The sequence below is a fragment of the Vitis riparia genome, chromosome 7, assembly GCF_004353265.1.
Source record: "Vitis riparia cultivar Riparia Gloire de Montpellier isolate 1030 chromosome 7, EGFV_Vit.rip_1.0, whole genome shotgun sequence".
NCBI lineage: Eukaryota > Viridiplantae > Streptophyta > Magnoliopsida > Vitales > Vitaceae > Vitis > Vitis riparia.
In genome coordinates this window covers 11,390,588-11,409,644 of record NC_048437.1, presented here as the reverse complement: position 1 = coordinate 11,409,644, position 19,057 = coordinate 11,390,588, and the positions used below count along the sequence as shown (strand labels likewise).

The following is a 19,057-nucleotide window of genomic DNA, read 5'->3' as shown; positions in this document are numbered from 1 at the left end:
TGTAGTGAGTTATGAACATTCTAATCCTGGAACGGTTCCTCTTTGCATCTTCAAAACTATCTTCGAGATCTTATGCCATTCATCCCATAACACAATCTTTCTCCCATACTCGCCAAGTTTCTGCTTCCTCTCTGCTGCTTTTCCCCTTTCAGTCGTCTGCATTTGCTTTATTTCTGGTTCTAAGACCATAGTTCTAGCAGTTAAATAGGTTCTTTTGGCTTCATCTTTAGCCCTGTCTCTTATCCCCAGGAGGTCCACTTTTGCTAGTAGGTTTTCCCCGAAAACTCGTTTACTCTGGTGTGGATTGTCGATGCATGGCAGGCAGTTCAGTTCACTTAGCTCTTATTGTTTCTGTTTACTGTGGTCTCTTATCATCTTGTCATTCTGTTGGCTGTACTCAACCTGGGCGTAATAGCTCACTGATCGAGCTCTTGTTTCGAAGATGAACAGGGCTAAGCAATTTACCAAAGTAGTGGGATGTAAAAAGGTCTTAGTAAAATCATTCTTCTAATGCTTTGTCTAATATATTAAATCTAAAATTTTTATGAAAATTTGAAGTCTTATTTATGATCAAAACCTTTGTTTAATTAATGGCACACATGAAGATGAACATCAATACATGTTATAATTGAGAAATTTTTTTAAAAACCTCGTAGTAACATCTCTCTTGATAACATTCATGTGACTTCTTCCTTAAAAAAAGTGAGCATTTGAAAATAAAAATGCTCTCCTTACATGTTTTGATTAATATTAAAATCCCAAGGGAGTAGTGTTTAACTTTTATGTTTAAAAGTAGAAGTGATTATAATGATGATATGATTGGATTTTATGTTTTGATATTATATTTTATTAAAAATAAAGATAATTTTAATTTATTTTAAAAAAATATAATTAAATATTATATTTAAGAAAAATATAACTTTTTTGTTTTTCAAAAATTGTGGATAAACTACAATAAGAAGTGAGAGTCATGGTTAATGGTTTCATTCAAACGCTCTTAAAAATTTCATTTGATCTTGAAATGTCTTAAATTGAGTTTAATTGTCTAACCTTTACCACTTGGGATGTCAATGGATAGGTTTTTTTTGGGTATTTACTCTATCTTTTCTAATGAGACGAGTTTAAAATTTAAATAATTGGATTAAGGATCTAGGGTTAGTGCCAATCAAGAAGTTGGAAATACTTTGTAAGTATATCTTCGATATAGACGAAAGGATACAATTCAAGCAAGTTTAAAATCCAAAAAGAAAATTTGTTTGAATTTGTAGAACACTTTCAATCAAAAGTGTATCGTGCGGGAATCAACCGTTCGTATGATTCTTTGATAAAAATAAATCACAAAAAAAAGGTATGTTGCTGCCATTTTGAAAGGATTAAGGATCATCGAAGTAATGTCTAAACCCAATGATTTAAAACAGAAATAAAGGATCCCGGAACAAGGAAACGCCGTTTTCAATTGTCTCAAAAACTAGGATTAGGATCAGAATGACGAATACAATAGATTTTAAACGAGACAAACAAAAAGGGAGTAAAGGTAAGTTTGAGGTCAGGACAGGTTTGAATATTACTTTATATTACTTCTACTTCATTCTAATTGTATACAAAATTATTTTATTTTTATTTTTATTTTTATTTTTATATTATATATCTATAATATTTTATTTTTTAATAAAATAAATTATAAAAAATTATAACATTTTAATTACTTATAAAATATATTTGTTTTAATGTAACTAACAAAATTTTAAAAATAATTTTTTAAAAGATTTTAAAAATATAAAATTAAATGGGACATGATGGAATGGGTACGAGAAATTCACGTACTCATCCTATCTCATATCCCCTCATCTTATCTTGTTTTGCTAAAAATTTTTTTTAATAAAATTATGATTAAAATTATTTTAAATAAATAGGATAGGATTGAGATGAGTGTGTCATGAAATCACAATATTATTCACATCTCATTTACAATTTTTTAATCTTATAAATTATGAACTTTACTGACTTCAAATTTTTTTTTTTTTTTTTATAATTTGCATAAAATATTATATCCAGTGATTCCATCATATTAAAAACGTTCGAAAAGCGTTTCACGAAAGACTGATACTTTTAAAAAGACACGTGTCCTAGACAAAGGGGTAGAATGGTAAATAGCAACTAAAACAAAGGGTAATACAAAAAGTAAAATATTAAAAAAAATACCAGCTTTGTCCCTACAACACGCGAAACGGTTCCGCTTCTCCGCTTCTATAAATACCTACCACTAACTTTTCTTTCTACCTTGTACTCTCCATTTCTCTCCATCTTTTAGGGTTTTTTTTTTTTTTGTCTCTGCAGCTTGTTCTTTCTCTCTCTCTCTCTCTCTACTCTCATCAATGGCGCAGGAGAATCAGAACGGTGCCTCCAAGGCAGCTGCTGCTGTGACCTTCACTGCTGTGAAGCCACAGCTGTTCGTGGAAGCTCCGAAGGCTACGGACGCCGTACAGTTCTACAAGGCTGCGTTTGGTGCTGAGGAGGTGAACCGTACAATGCATCCCAAGAGGAAGGCTGATCAAGAGCTCCCTCTCATCCTCTCTGCTGAAGTTAAGATCGGTTCCTACTCGCTTCTCGTTTCTGACCTCGCCGATGACTCAGATGCTCTGTACGGTTCTCTCTTTCTATATCATACTCTCCTTATAGTCTTCTCTCTGTCATTTTTTTCCTTTGGTTGTTTTGATCTGTATGTTTATGCTGTTTTTAAGCTTTGCTTGTTGTAGATCTTGCTTGAGGCCGAGCTTTAGGCTCTATCGATTCTGCTTTTTTTTTTCTTCTGGCTTTATTTGTTATTGTGATGGTTTGAACGCTTCTGTATGATATGTATGTTCTTTTTTATTCCATAGCATCGAAGGTTAAACGTTTACAACACTCGCCTTTTCTGCTTTTTGTCTTTTTTGTTTTTTTTTTGGGGTAGTTCAATCGACACGTTTGTCTCACTATTAGGCTGCTAAAACTGTTCTTCACATTCTCTTTCTCCTTTTATTTTCGCTGTTTAAGAGATCATTTCTGACGAATATTTGTTATTATTTTTATGCATGTTTTCCACCCCATATATGATCGTTTTGGTTTTTTGTGCGGCTTTGTTACTGTTGCAATCTGTTTGTTTGCCGAGAAAAAGAGGTAAATAGTAGATTTTACATTCTCAAACCTAAAACAAAAAAGCTGTTCTTCCTCTGTAGATATGCAGTGATGATGTGATGCTGTGTCCTAGGTTATGATCTGTTTGTTTGGAGAGAAAAATTTAAGGAAATGTTCTTTTTCAGCCCAATATTTCACATTTCTAAGCCTAGGACTAGCCAACCCCTTCAGTGCTTACTCTGCAAACACAAGGTGATTGACAGTAAAAACCTGGTGCTGGGATCAAAGTCTTCCAACCTCTGATCATGACCGTTGATTTTTCTCTAGGGCCAAGACTGTTGGAACCGGTTGCACGATCTGCCTGGAGACCGATGAGGTGGAAGCTGCCGTAGTCAAGGCCGTCGCCGCCGGAGCAACCAACGAGTGCGCCACCGCCGACGGCGAGAGCGCGTGCTGCGGTGGGCGCGTGGCTAAGCTGAAGGACCCCTACGGCTTCGTCTGGCTGATATGCTCGCCTGCGAAGAAGCCAGTTGACGTGGTAGCCTAGAGGCCGTCGGATCTCTATCCGTCCCCTGAATTTACTTTTCAACGTTGTCTTTTTTGTCTCTGCTTTGCTGGTACTGTGGACCCCTCAATATCATATAAAAAAATTTCGTAGGTTAGGGCTTCGTAATTAGACACGGTTATGGTGGTGTGGGTCTTACGAGATTTTGAAATTATTTTCAGTATCGGGACCTACAGTTTGACACTTTATTAGACTTTATTACCACTTTACCCTCCTATTATTCATGTTATCACTTAAATTCTAACTCCAGATTATGGCTTTAATCGTAATTTCATTTTGTGTTACCAAATGTATTAGCATATTGTTCTAAGATTCTGGTAATATCTTAGTTGGAGTGGGTTTTCTCGGGGTCTGAAAAGTAAGGATGGGTTTTTCGTGGGAAGACTTGACTTTGACGCGATGTGCACTGTCAGATTCGATTGGAATGGACACGTGTCAAAAGGAAGGGTGGCGATGGCAGGCTTTTCGTTTGCGTACATTAAAAAAATGGATAATCAGAATAGGCTTGGGGGGGGCGTGGCAATTGGAAATTGCTCGGATATATGTGTGGTGGTCCTCCAAATGGATGTGGACGGTTGGGGTTGAGTGGGAAATGTGGAGAAAAGGTATGCGGCGTTTCTCGTGATTTTCCTATGTTATAATATTATATGCATATGATGTTTTTTTACTTGTGATAATAATAATTATTTATTGGTTTCGATGCATTGGGTATTTAATGTTTGGATAAGATACATGGTAAACCCCCACAAAGCTTAAAAAAGGGGCTACTTTACTTCATAGGAGGGGGAATACAAATGGATAGGGCTTACTTTACTTTATTGGAGGGATTAGGTTACAAATGGATAGGGCTGCAGGGACAAAAGTCTTGTGGATAGGGTGGTTTGGATTTCTTTCATGTCTTTTGAAATGGTTATTAAAGAGGTACGATAAAATATTAGGTAAATTTCAACAATAATGTTGGTAGTTGCGTTACCTTTTCTTTTTATACGCGCTTGGAAAACTTTGGTCCTTTGGGTCCAGCACCAGGTCTGGCTCCAGGATAAATCCTGGGCCCAATTCAAATGACCTGAAATGAATGGGGAAAGTGCATATGAGTGATTGGTAGTGGGTGGCGGTCATTGGTAGATTTGAGATGATCATGGGAGATCCTAATGAAAGGCGTGTCAACCTAATTTACATGATTTGGTGGTTACTGGTCTTGGCTATTGCACATCTTTTGACTTCCTTGATATCTTTCACTTGATCCGTGCTTGTTATTGGCATGGTGGGTCTTAAGCTTAAGGATGAAAGCAGATGGTGAGTTAGTGGGGTCGGCCAGTCTTACCCTGAGGAGAGGGAATGGAACTAGAAGTTAGTGGGGCCAGCCAGTCTACCACTACACCCCTTTCATACAATATTAACCAGCCGTTATTATTACGTGAAGCATGAAAAGAATCATGGTTAGGAGGGAGGTAAGGTGTTGATGAGAGTTGAACATAGTCATGATAACAACCTGCTGCAAGTAAAGGTACTCTCACAACTTTATAAAATTAAAAGAATCTCATGCATATATAATGTGGTCTTTACAAGGTTAAAAGAAGTCCATATGGAATACAATAAATTCAAACTCCCACATCAAGCTCATGGTAAATATCGTTTGTTTTAGATCCAAACCCTCACGAACAGCATTAAATGGAACTCATAGAAATATAATGCTAAAGATTTTTTTCCTTTATTCGACACGATATCGCAATCCTTATAAGGCCCCTTTTAAGCTTACATGAACAGTCATTTGATCTCCATCAAAATTTACATTGATGGATGTAAACAAATAGCATGTTCTTCCACTGAAATAAGTTGTAACGCATGTATGTCTAATCTATGTAGAGTAGGTGCCCTATTCAATGATACAGGCTGCCCCTGCATAATTTCCTTAAGTATTTTCCATACAATCGGTTTTTTTTTCTCGAATTCGACTCTTAGCAACTCCTATGTTTGAATAATATGTACTTGATTGGAAGTAAATTGTAACAAAATGTTTTAGAAATGATGTGATGACCCCATAGCAGAGAAGCATGCCCTTTAATTCTTCAAAATTGATGCAGTTTAATACTTATATTTTAAAAAAAATAATAATTTAGATTATTATTATTATTATTATTATTTTATATATATATATATCAGTTCTTGCTATTTTTATTTTTAGAAATAAAAATAAAAATATATTTAAACAAGATTTTAATTGTTAGGCTAGATAGAATTATATAAACATTATAAAATATTATTTTGTCTTGAAATAATAATAATTCCAAAAATTAATTCATGAGCTAAAAATTTTGATTAATGGTGGCTCTGGTGGATTCATATGGCTGTCTTCTGCTTCCGATGGAACTTCCAAGTTATTGTAATCATACTCTTAATTATCGATGATGAGTAGTTGGTTATGTTTTTATCCTAACAATTCCCAAACCTTAAAAGAAGATGAACAACATCATTCCTAATAAAGTGAGTTATCACATGATCTAACTAATGATACCTTTACCAAAAATCAACATTAAAAGTAGTATTCAAAAGGGTGTTCGGATACAACTCTGTTTCACACTACTCCACACTTAGGCAGGGCATTCATACCTTTGTTCAAAAGCTAGAGAAAAGTATTAAAAAAAAAATTAAAAAATTATTCTTATTTCTAATAAAATCGTTTTAAAAATATAGAGCCTCAACTATAAATTCAATTGCACATCAATAGTCATTATTTCTATTCCTACTTATTACATATGGATAAATTAAATTTTAGTATTTAAGAAGCTCTTGTTAGTCGTGATGGTTGAAGTTAAATAGAAACTTGTCTAAAGGCCTCAATATGCATTGAGTGACTACAAAAGCATATGGCAAAAATGGTTAGTAAGTGTTAAATACAAAAGTTAACTACCTTCTCCTTATTCAATCAATACTTTCCATACGAGTATATGGTGGAAAGACAAAATACTCTCAAAATATATTTAATATATATCCATAACAAATTTTGGTTCGGACTTGCTTTTGTTTGTTTGTTCTACATCTTTCCTTCATATTTTATTTATGCCTCAAACTTCTTCCTAATCTTAGGTAAGATGGTGGTGCAATTTGGTTTGATGATTTGTTTTTAACTTTTTTTTTTTTTAACTTATTACTTAAAAAAAAAATTAAAAAAATGATTGAATAAAAAAGTCAAAATACATTTTTTTTTTTTCTTTCTAAATACTAAAAATAACTTCACAAGCCTAACAAAACGCAATCTCAACACTCTACCATCACCCTCGACCCTCTTTCTCACTTGTTCACTACTTCAAGCCTTTGTTGTTATTACCAATCATGTTTCTAATTTTTTTTGGGTAGATTTCTTTGTCATTTTTTTTTATCTAGACTTAAGGTAGATTTCTCGCATGAAATTATTTTGTTAATGTTTTTATGATTTATAGTTTACTTGGTTGTTTAATTAGTATGATTTTTGTGATTTGTTTGATTGTTGAAACCTAAAAGAAAAGTTTTGGGTGTTGTTCCTTTATCCATTTGGAGTGATAAATGTAGATTTAAACTCATTATTTATAATGCCAAGAAAAAAAGTGATCAACATAAGATGAAAATGTTGTTTATCATGCAAAAAAATTAATATATGAAGCATGCATTAGATATCACATGGAAACAAGCTTTGTACATATCATATCAATTATTTAGTCATTTTGAGGTTAATATTGCATAGGTGACTTTACTTTTATAGATAAGTAAAAAAATGGTGATCACATGTGCATCATGTTTTATGGTTTCTACAAAGTGAATCATTTTGCTTTTGTTTGATTGAATTTTTTGTGCAATCAAGATGACTTAGTAGCATGTGGGGTTTGATCTATGTTGCTTTTTTGTTTTGAAAAAAATGAAAATTAATCATTGATATTGACTTCTTTTTTCTTTTTTCTTTTTTTTTTAGAAAAATTACTCCAAATATTGAAGGTAATGCAAATTGGATTGATCTCATTCAAATGAAACACTTTATTGATCTTTGTCTTCAGGAGACAAATAAATGTTTTAGATCAAGTGGAGGTGTAAAGCCTAATGTTTGGCCTCAAATTGCTCAAGAGTTGACAACTACATGAAAAACACTACACTTCAAAACAACTTAAGAATGGGTGAGATAATATGAAAAAACAATATCTCAAATGGAGTAAATTTATCATTATGACAAGACATGATTATAACTCTATAATCAAAACTTTTGATCAACTGAAAATCTACAACTAATTTCTTTATTGATTGGATTAAATTCTTAAAATGATTGTTTTATATATCTATATATATATGTATGTATGTATGTATGTATATGTAATTAATTCGTTATTTATCTTGTATATGTATATGTATGTATGTGTGTATGTGCATGTGACCAATTGGTTGTTTATCTTGTAAAAGTCAAAATATCTAGAAGCTAAACAATTCTATTTTAAACTATAAGTAAATATTAAGGAATTATAGGCATTGTTTAGAGGAGCGTTAGCTAATGGGATAAAAAATTAGAGTTATGGAGGAGTGATAGCTTCTAGAGTTGAGGAACTATCAACACGTTATACATCTATGCCTAGTGAAACTTTGCTTAATTTAGAGGAAGATGAGAATTTGTTAAGAAATACTAATGATGAAAAAATAGAAGGAAAAAAGAGAAAACTAAAAGGAAATAAATAAATAATAAATGTGTTGGAGAATTTTGAAAGACCTTCGGTGAAATAATGTATGAAGATTTTGATGAGACTCATAACTTACAAGGATTCATTGTATTATGTAACAATTAATGTATTTCGTAAGAAAAAAAAAAGTATTAAGAGTTGTGGATTGATATGAAAAGTGGCCAAGAGCGATCGTAATGGATTCAAAGTTCACAGAAACGACTTCAAATATTTGGTTTAATATTGTTTATATGATGATTGCAATGTGATACGTTTGATTTTTTATTTGGGATATTTGATACCCTTGAATTCTATTATCTTATTTGAGTTTATATGATGATTGTGATGTAGTACATTTGATTTTCTTATTTTGGATATTTAATACATTTAAAATTTAACAATTATGAGAAGTTTATCATTTTTTATGCTTTTTCATTATAAGAAATTTGATGTTTTAGATATTAAGTATATACAATGTGATGTTTTGGATATTTGAAAATATGTAATTAAAGTATTTATTTTTTTAGGTTTATCATTTTATTATTTATCACATTATTAGCTTTAAAAGATTTTATTTTGATTATATAAAAAGGAAAAAATTTAATACTTGATAAAAATAAATTGAAAAGAAGTACAAACAATACTGGCTTTTGGAAATTCTTTACCAAAATAATTTTTATCCAAATTTGATCATGGACAACGATGATATGTTTATTTTAATTAATATTTACAAGATTTTAACACTACCCCAAAGCAAGAAGAAACCATCAATACGCATCTAAGTTGCATTAGAAACAACATATAATACACACTTTTGCATGGTAGTATAGCATGCAAATTACTAGTAAGAAGAAACACAAACATTTCCAACATGAAAACAAACCCTTCAATTACCAACAACAGAGTCTTCTCGACATACATACACCTGGAAAAAAAAGAACCATAGTTAGTTGGAATTAAATGACAATCTTCATGATGCTACTTCCATTTCCAAAATTGATTATAATTTTATAAATTATAAAATTTATTACCAAAAAGAATAAAAATAAAACATAAAGAGGAAATTTTTTAAACATTTAAGTCAATTATATAATTGCATAAGGGATGTAGTGATTTATAACATTATAAATCATGTAATTATTTATCATATAATAACTAAAATATTGTAACGATTCGCATCCAATTGTGTAAATATTATTCGTTTTGAAATCAAAGGGTCTTCATAGTTTTAAAATACGTCTATATGGTTAAGAGAAACTTATACTTATATAGCATTAAAAACTTTCTCTCTTATCCGATGTGAGATATCACAAATATTAAATATTTATTTTATTAAAATTTTAAATAATTTTCCCTCTAAAGAAAACCACTCCATAATAAAACATCTACTAAATTTCTTCTTGTAATTCCATTAAGGTAACTATAGATTAACTAAGCCTTTAATCCATAAACATATGTAATGGACTAAGCCCAGCTCAACTACGGGATTCCTCTCTAATCGAAGCCCCGTTTAAAAAGGTTTTGACTTTTAATTTTTTTTTATAGATGGAGCAATTTAATCTATTGGGCCACAAGCCCATTGAAACATGTAATGGGCTTTTGATCCTACTCAGAGAGTTGCTCATTTTCATCGTAAAAGGCCCAACAATTTTTTCTTGTTTCACCGCCCCGCCACCCCCACCCCAACCCCCACAAAATATGGAGATTAATGCCTTTACTGATTATTCTGAACTTGGGCCAACTTCATTGCCCATTTTTTTCTTTAGGATTTTTCCTGAAATCTTGACTGTATCTTCTATTTCTAATTTCCAATTTTTTATTTTTTTAATGTTTAAGGTTTAGTATTTAAGATGAGGCCTAAGCCTCATTAATACTCAAGTTGGACTTCAATTAAGTTTTTTCAACCCAAATTCAATGTGGGTTGGACTTAGGCCAAGGTTCAAACAACCCAAACCTATCCTAAACCCAATTAATATTTTTATAATATTTTCAATTTATATTATCATATATAATAATATTCTTTTTTTATATATATATTTGAAGAAAAAATAACAATTATATTACATCATATGCTTTTTCAAAATTTTAAAATATATATAAATTTATGTTTATTTTTTTTACTATCTTGAAATTTTATCCTCTTTATTAATTAATTTTTCATATAAATACCTAGAAAAAGTATCTTCAAAAAAATATTGTAGATGGAATTTAAATTATGCAATTTAATCAACCGGATTAATCCAAATTCAAGCCAATCAACTCAAGTCTAACTTAAACAATCTGAATTCAATTCCAATTTAGAGAAATGAGGTTGGGTTGGGTTAAGTTCCGATTGATTGTTTCTTGATTTGGGTTGGGTTCAAGTTAGTGATCAATCTGTCCAATCCCATCAAGTTGCAACCCTAACATTTTATAAGCATTTGCAAAAAACTATTCTTTCTTATTGTATATTAGTCCATTTAAAACACTACTTTTAAGAATATATATATTTTTTAATGTATATTCAAATATTAATTAATTTTCAATTAAAAAAAAGTTTGGAATAGAAGTTTGATCAACATATGGACTATAAATTAAAAGCCATTGTATGAGATTCACTCCTAAAGTGCTACGTTCATGAGACGCAGCTAAGAATTGAGACAATTTTACGTTCCGTGGGAAAACAAAGAAATTATAACAATCACTCCATAATGGCCCTTATTCAAGCATTTACGATAATGACAAAGAGCTACATAGGAATTAAGACAATTTTACACATTCACCATGAAAGAAAGGAAGTAATATTTCTCAAGTTACCAACTTACCTTAGCAGCTAGCAGGAGGGGTGAGGTTGCACTTGGAGGGAAGAGCCATGGCAAGATCAGGATCAATCCCAAGAAACGGCAGTGTCTCTGAGTTCTTATAAGAGCAAAGGCAAGTCAAATCAGCTCCTGAAAGCGCCTTGCAGCACTCCGGAGATGGATCCACCGGCGATGGTTTGCTCACTGCAGGCTTACATGTCATCAAATCATCCTCACTCATGTTGCACAAGCTGAACCCCTCTGACCCCTCCACTACCACTGCCACCACCAACACCGCCGCCACCATCATCACAAACTTCTTCATTCCTATCTCCCTATCTCCTTCTCCACATGCAGCAAACAATGCCGTTCATGGGCTGGTTATTATGTATCTCTCTATATATATAGAGAGCGCAAGCGCATGGAGCCAGTAGTTTAATTTGGACCCGTGAATGAGAATTGGCTTCACTCCAAGTCACGGGAGCTACTTGGAACACCACACATATATAGTTTACATGTATATGTGGAACCCACAATTGGTTTTTGAGTGTACGTGTACATGTGTGTGGCTTGGGAGCTACCCACATAGGTTGAATGATGTCTCATGAAGGGATGTGAAGGAATATGTTGAGGGTGTCTTTTTATGTTTCCACATTGGATACCTTTTTATTCCATTTGTTTAATTGGACACACGTAAGCAAAAAAAGTACACATTGTTGGTGGCCTCAATCATTTCTCCTATTTTTATTTTTATTTTTTAGCTAGGTTTTAGGTTCATATCAAAATGAGGGGACAAAAAAAATAAAGGAATTTTCACACATTATGTAATGGGTCTTTATCCATGCTAGAGGTGGTTTTGCCCAAGTGATATTTAACAAATTCTCATACTTAGAAGAGATGTTGAGCATGTGATTGAAAAAGATATGGAAGTCATTGATTGGCGAGGTTTAAAGTTGTGATATTAATCATTAACTTGGAAGATTGTAAATGAAAAATTATAAAGAATTAAGAAAATTAATTATAAAAAGTACAATTAGTTGGATGGGCATAAAAATTGGAATGATCAAAATAAACTTTTATAACCATTAACATTATTTAAATAATTATTAAATGATCATGCATTTGGAGTAATCTATAATAATGTTAATAATTAAAAAATCTTTTCTTTTAAATATATTAATTCTTTTACTAGAAGACAAACAATTTAATAGTCAATTTTATATTGAATGACACTCAGGCTCTAACTCATCAGCATCATCATCATCATTCGTACGATGAATACATAAATTAAGACAATAGTTCTTATAGTAATCATTTGATAAAAAATAACACCTAGCAAGGGTGAAGTTTCTTCTCCTCGAATTGAAATTTCTACCTCCTCCTCAAGTGTTGTAGCCATGATTGTGCTATCCAATTAAAACTTATGCATGCTTCAAGAATTTGTTTTCTCCTCCTCCTTTTGGGTAGTGAGTAATTACTTATATCCTCAAAGAACTAGCAAGAATTGAAAGAAGGATAAGGTGGTTAGGTAAGTATAATAAGTAGAAAAAAAAAAATTGTACCTTTGTTCTAAACCATAAGCAAATTGAAAAACTGTCTTAATATGAAATTTAGTTTTTGAATATATATATTTATATATATATATATATATATATATATATATATATATATATATATATATATATATATATATATAATCTCTTAAATATTCTTTAAGATGTCATGACCCTTTTTTTTAGAGTCATCATTATACTTTTTAATTTTTTTTTTCTCAATTGTAATTGGAAGCAATGTTATTTAGGAGAAGTTTTTACCTTATATGTTTTTTTAACACTCAAGATTATATTCAAAATGTTTTATTTCATGATTTCAAGAAGTCATGAAGTGAGAAGTCTATCATTGTTTATTCATAATTGGTATTGTGGAATAAGACTTTTACTCCTCTCATCATCCTTAATTTCTTTAGTTGGTTTTTTTCCATTTAAGAGATGATAGAGAATACCAATGTCATGAACTAAGGGGGTGATTTGGTTTCGGCATAATAGGAAATTTGTGGTTTTAGCTTGATAAAGATCAAACTTGAACATGGATCATAAATGACTTGGATATTAAGATTATTGTTGTTGTTGTTCATTTTTTGTTCTTAAAGATGTGAAAAACAATGAAACACTAAATGCTCAAATTCATAATCTGTTATCTAGTGCATTTAGTCTCCCCATGAACTAGTATTTATAGTTTAGTAAAGTGAAAGCTATTAGCCTTTTAAGACTACTTCTATTATCCTTGAATTACAAATTCTCCTATTAAAAAATTTTTAACCACCTAATTCCTTGAGCCTCTTGGATTATTTCTTTAATCTAATTACTTGTTTTTCACATAAATAAAACCTTACTCACAAAAGAAAAAGATAGATACTTTTATTTAGCTTAAATATATGGTGCAAAGTCCAAGGTGATCAACCTTAAAAGAGAATTGGAAATTTTCTTCGCTCTCTAGATTAAGGAAATTGAAAAAGTAATTTTCATATACTAACCAATTTGTTAAGGAATTGAAGAAGAAATTTGGAATATATGGAAGTAAACATACCAAGATTCCCATAAGCCAAACTTTGAAAGTAAGCAAGCACAAAAAGTGGTTAAGATTTGAAGTGAAAGGTTCATATATAGAAGCATAATTAGATTAAAAGCTACAAGCAATTGTTAACCCCATGATCAACCAACATGGTTGAGTCATCGTGCTCAAGGTTTTACTTGATCCTTTTAGTTTTTGTGAAAGCATGTTGAAGTGTGTTTCTATGCATCCATGTTATGACAATGTTAACACATTTCTATGATGTAAAAATTTAAACCCAAAAAAAAAAAAATATTCATAAAAACCTCTTCACTTGTCATTTATGCTTAGAAATTGAGTTATCTCATTGAATGGGCAAATACTCTCATAAACTAATCCAAAATCATTTAAGATATTTTTATTCATAATATTTGAGCATAATACAAACTAACTCCTATATATTTGAGTTTGGTCCTAGAGAATACCATCAAGCTTTGATTTTTACTATACTATAAGATTAATGAATGCTATAAGATGAGATATATTTCATTAGGTCATGTTTGGTTTCCGAAAAGTATGAAGAAAAAAATTGTTAATGAAAATAGTTTACTCGTGTTTTGTTTTATTATGGAAAATACGAAAAAAAAATTCAAATATAATTAAAATAAATTAAAATTTTATTTATTTTTTATATAACAGGAGAAAATAAGTGAAATAAGTTTAAATAAATATTTAAAATAAATTTATTAATTTTAAATTTATTTTTTACTTTTATTATTTTTTATTATATTTCTTTTACATTTTCCATAACCAAATATAACCTTAATGTTCTTTTATCAACTATGTTATTTATAACTTATATATTATTGTTGTAACGAAAGAAACCATAGTTGCAAACTTGCAATATATATAGATAGTGACCATGGTTGCTCCCTCATTGTTTATTTATTTATTTATTTTTATTTTTTTGTTTAAATATAAAGTAGAAAAATGGATAAATGGGATAAGAAAATGAGGTAGATGGAGGAAAAATGAATGAAAAAGGAGGGTCAAGATTTTTCTAAATGGGATATTTTAGGTTAAAGAGTAGGGCAAAGAGATAATTTCACACGTTCACTTATTTTCAAATTTAAAAAATAAAAAGAGAATTTACGAAAAAGATAAAGTGGAGTGTAAGTTCAGAACTCCCCTTGATTAAAAAGTAGCATAAAAAGGACAAAGGGACCACATAAAATAGGAAAAAGTGGGACTCATTAATTTTTCCACTGATGAGCTTTTTTCTCAAACACTCATTAAATCTTTTTCTAGATATATTTTAATTATAAAAAACGTCTCTCAAGTGGTAGAACCTTCCACTTAGATTCTGTCATGTATATATACCCTGATAATTTGTTGTTTAAAAGGTTTTCTAACTCAACACTTTTTGATACATATTTTCAATCACTTCTTTTTATGAATGCTATCCTATGAATTTAAGCCACTAATATTTTTAATAAATTAATTAAAATTAATTCCAAACAATTATGGATGATAAAAATTTAAGATAAATACATCTTAAAAACCACAAATAATTTGAAATTTTGAAGCTTAAATATTCATTTTTTAATTTTTTTAATATTAATTTTTAAGTTGTTAGATTATAAAATTTGAATCAATTTTATCCTGTTTCGTTTGATTCAGGAGTGAGTTCTCTGTTGAGGTTATAAGTTTATAGGGTTAAATTACATTATATATTTAATAATGTTTTTAGGGCTTTTTTAATAGAGTATAATCATAATTGAGAAATTTTTTTAAAAGTTTTATTATAATAATTCTTATTTTATTTTTATTAGTGAATTATTATGTGTTGGTATGGAATTAGAAATCATATTAATATTAAGAATAAATATCTTTTTTTTATAAATAAAAAATAATAATTTCTACCCATGTGTGCGAATGACATTTTGAATTGGTACAAAAGATTGGACTATCTCCAAGTAAAATAACATAAATAATAATAATTGAAAAAAACACTTGTCAATTAATATTTTCTCTGGGGAAGGATTCAATGCCCATTCAAGTGATAAAAGACAAAATTTGAAAAAAAAAAATGAAAAATGAAAAAAAAAAAATGATAATAAGGCATCTCTACCTGAGGAGTTTAAACCAAGGCTCCTCTGGGAAAATAAGAGAACCGTATCCTGATCAACTCAACTGTTAACATTTTCTTTTTGCCCTTTTTTCCAAGCTTGTCTTCTGCAAGTTTTTCAACTTTTAAAACCTGATCAATACAGTACCATTCAACCTGTTCAGTGTTGACCCCTCCTCACTCCTCTCTGCTCTCTTTTCTTTCTTTCTCTCTTCGTTCATTTTCTTTACTCCTTTTTTAATCTCTCTTTGGGCCATTGCCCACTGTTCCTGCACGAAGCACTATGGCCCCTCTCCTGCTGCTACGCGTGTGGGGTTAAAAAAACACATATACCAAGCTTGCTTCGAGATTGGAGAAGCAAAGGAGAAAAACCTATCTTTATCAGCATTGGAATATGCACCCCATCAGAGACAAACAAGCAAAGCAAAGTAAAAAAATAAAAAAAATAAATAAATGAAAAACCCCTGAGAAAAAGATAAAGAAGAGAAGAAAAGCACATCTCCCCCTAGTCACCTTACCTCTTTGTCCCTCTGTCTGCTAGCGAAGGGGCTTAGAGATCTGGGTTGCTTTCCTTTTTTCCAATCGTATTCTGTAATATAACTTTGGATGCCTACAGCTTACCTTTCTCTCCTATATATATATTTATCCTCTTTTAAACCTCACCTAGAATTTAAAAAGAGAAGCCACATTTTAAGGCCTTTGGGTCTCTCTCTCTCTCTCTCTCTCTCTCTCTCTCTTTGAAGTCAAACTCTCAGTCTCATACTCCAACACACTTCGTTTCAGCTTCTGCACGACACAAATGGATGTAAGAGCCATGTGTATTGTGTGTTGTCACTGTGATTGTTTGATAGTAGGTAGAGTTATGTGATATGAATGGTTATTTTTTGTGGGTGTAGGAGTACAAGAGGAGCCATGTTCCAGCTTTTGGGAGCTGGGATTGCAACGATGATTTGCCATTCACGCAGTGCTTTGAGTCAGCGAGGCAGGCTGGGTTGCTTCGATACAGCTATTCTGAGGATCGTGATTTGTATGTGGCTGGTGACTTGTACCAGAATGATGTGATGACTCCGGCCATGATTGTCGTGCCTCGTCGAACGGTACTTTTCTTTGTTTTTCCAATTCAAAAATTCGTTTTTTTTTTTGAGCTGGGTTTTTCTAAGCAACCAAACATGCCATTTCTGTTGCATACATTCAAACTCCTATGTAGAATATGACTCTTTTTTTGGCATTTTAAACCAACCAAAGATGTCATTTGTATTGCGCATTTGTTTGTTTTAAAGTTTAAACTCCAACATGATGGAGAATATGATTGTTTTTCCTACAAGAACTCCCCCTTTTTGGTTTTTCTAAGTAACCAAACATGCCTTTTGTGTTGCCTATTTGTTTTTGTTTTTGTTTTTTTTTTTTTCTACATGTATGGGTTCAAACTCCTACATGCTCTAGAATATGGCTGTTTTTCCAACTCCAAAAAAATCACTTCTCTTTTGGTTTTCTAACCAACCAAACCATGAATTTTGCTCCATTTTTGTTTTGTTTTGTTTTTCTACGTATGTGATAACAACAATGTACTCAAAACTCCTTCATGATGGAGAATACGTTTGTTTTTCTAACCCAAAAAACCCACCTTTTTTTTTTTGGCTTTTTGAAGCTACCAAACCATGAATTTTACTGCATATTTGTTTGTTTCTCCACATATGATAATAGTAGCAATGTACTCAAAACTCCTTCATGGTGTGGAATGAGATTGGTCTGATCTAACTCAGTGAAAAACAACTTTCTTTTTTGTCCTTTTTTTTTTTTTTCCTCTTCTGGTGTTGGGGAGGGGGTGGTCTTGAAAGCAAGAAAAATGGTCCCAAATCCCACCCAATTTCTTTTGCGTACTTCTTTATTTTTTCCACATATATGATCTAGAACAGGTGAAGAAAAAGGATAGCTACAGTTTTGCAGAACTGCAACATTTCAAACTTCAACTTTTGGAATAACTTAATAATTTTATATTAGTATATATTCCAAGTTTTGGCTTCTAACCAACTCCAATAAGATCATCTTGCAATGCATATCACTCAACATGTAGAGAAGTAAATGGTGATGGTGATGGTTAATTAATACATTGCAGACAAGAGACTCCTACTCAGATGAGAAAGAAGAGAAAAACCAAGGTTGGGTGTGTGATGTGAAGGAGCCACCAAGTCCCATTCCAACCCCACGAAGACCGATTCCCAAAGCTGTTGACGAAGATTTGTACAAGATCTCTCCCTCTCTCCTTCGCAACAATAAATCTAGAAGAGTGAGTTTCCTTGCATATTTCTTCAAAAAACAAAATCTGAACACTCAACAGTTATGATTCTAAAGGTCCAGAGTTATCATTAAGCTTTTCAGTAGTTGCTGCCATTGTTATTTATTGTTGTCAATATGACTTTTTGCAGAAGAGAGTAATGGGCTTCTTTTCAAGCTGCCTCCTTCCTACTTGTGTTCTGTGAATGTGAAGCTCTACATGGGGCTACAGTCTATGTATTTATATATATAAGTAAAATGGGAAGAGCTGAGAGAATACATGTATGGTGTCTTAGGGGCTTGAAGAAGAAGAAGAAGAAGAAGAGAGAATCATTATTATTATTATTATCATATGATAATGATCAGTGATCATCTTCTTGCTAATTTCCTTTCAGTATATGTAAAAGAAAATGTAGAACATGGAGGAGGGAGACTACTGAGTGTGAATCTTCTTTTCCAGTTGTGTTGAGTCTTTTCAGAGATCTCTGATTCAACTGATCAGGAGGTGTAGGCATGTAGCATCCATCATCATCGCTCATTTCTTATGTACTACTTTATATTTGTGTAGGGGGTGTAATTAGTAATTACTTACTTTCATTGCTCTCTCATGGTCTGTACCAAACATTTGATATGGAATTTCATTTTATTGGGGCTTCTGCCTATTTCTTCTTTCAGATTCTAGACTAGGGTTTGTGAGTTTTTCTTAGTTCAATTTCATTTCACTGGGGTATATGAGTTAAGCCTTGTTTGTTCTTTCTCTCCAAAGCCATATTGCAAGATGTTTTTGCAGTGTATCTTTTAAGTGAAGTTTTATTTTTTAATATTTTATTTGACTGTAGAAAGTCAAAATCTTGAATTTTTAAGACTTAAGATAAAACTACAAAACTCAAAAAAAAAAAAAAAAAAAAGACCTAAATATAAAATAATGAATCATTCTTTGTTACTCTCTTAAATTTATCATATGCTAGTT

The 19,057-nt window shown here is 31.5% G+C and overlaps 3 protein-coding genes across 3 annotated transcripts; 2 read left to right on the top strand and 1 right to left on the bottom strand.

Annotated features, from left to right (window-relative positions):
* The first annotated feature begins 2,303 nt into the window (after positions 1-2,303).
* LOC117917444 (uncharacterized protein At5g48480-like) lies at positions 2,304-3,968 on the top strand. The gene is made up of 2 exons (XM_034833732.1): positions 2,304-2,641; positions 3,442-3,968. The coding sequence occupies exons 1-2, from the start codon at positions 2,376-2,378 to the stop codon at positions 3,659-3,661; spliced, it is 486 nt and encodes a 161-aa protein (XP_034689623.1). The 5' UTR covers positions 2,304-2,375; the 3' UTR covers positions 3,662-3,968.
* A 7,192-nt stretch (positions 3,969-11,160) lies between these two features.
* On the bottom strand, positions 11,161-11,460 carry LOC117918037 (putative lipid-transfer protein DIR1). Its single transcript, XM_034834569.1, has one exon. It carries the CDS (start codon positions 11,458-11,460, stop codon positions 11,161-11,163), a length of 300 nt encoding a protein of 99 aa, XP_034690460.1.
* A 4,938-nt stretch (positions 11,461-16,398) lies between these two features.
* LOC117917861 lies at positions 16,399-18,761 on the top strand. The gene is made up of 4 exons (XM_034834302.1): positions 16,399-16,618; positions 16,710-16,910; positions 17,930-18,100; positions 18,240-18,761. Exons 1-4 carry the CDS (start codon positions 16,613-16,615, stop codon positions 18,291-18,293), a joined length of 432 nt encoding a protein of 143 aa, XP_034690193.1. The 5' UTR covers positions 16,399-16,612; the 3' UTR covers positions 18,294-18,761.
* The last annotated feature ends 296 nt before the right edge of the window (positions 18,762-19,057 follow it).

What these genes read in the sequence shown, in the direction of transcription:
- LOC117917444 (XM_034833732.1), top strand. Translation starts at nt 2,376, where the DNA reads ATGGCGCAGGAGAATCAGAACGGTGCCTCCAAGGCAGCTGCTGCTGTG. An exon ending in GCCGATGACTCAGATGCTCT is followed by an intron (nt 2,642 to 3,441) that starts GTACGGTTCTCT and finishes ATTTTTCTCTAG; the next exon opens with GGCCAAGACTGTTGGAACCG.
- LOC117918037 (XM_034834569.1), bottom strand. Translation starts at nt 11,460, where the DNA reads ATGAAGAAGTTTGTGATGATGGTGGCGGCGGTGTTGGTGGTGGCAGTG.
- LOC117917861 (XM_034834302.1), top strand. An exon ending in TTGTCGTGCCTCGTCGAACG is followed by an intron (nt 16,911 to 17,929) that starts GTACTTTTCTTT and finishes AATACATTGCAG; the next exon opens with ACAAGAGACTCCTACTCAGA. An exon ending in GCAACAATAAATCTAGAAGA is followed by an intron (nt 18,101 to 18,239) that starts GTGAGTTTCCTT and finishes GACTTTTTGCAG; the next exon opens with AAGAGAGTAATGGGCTTCTT.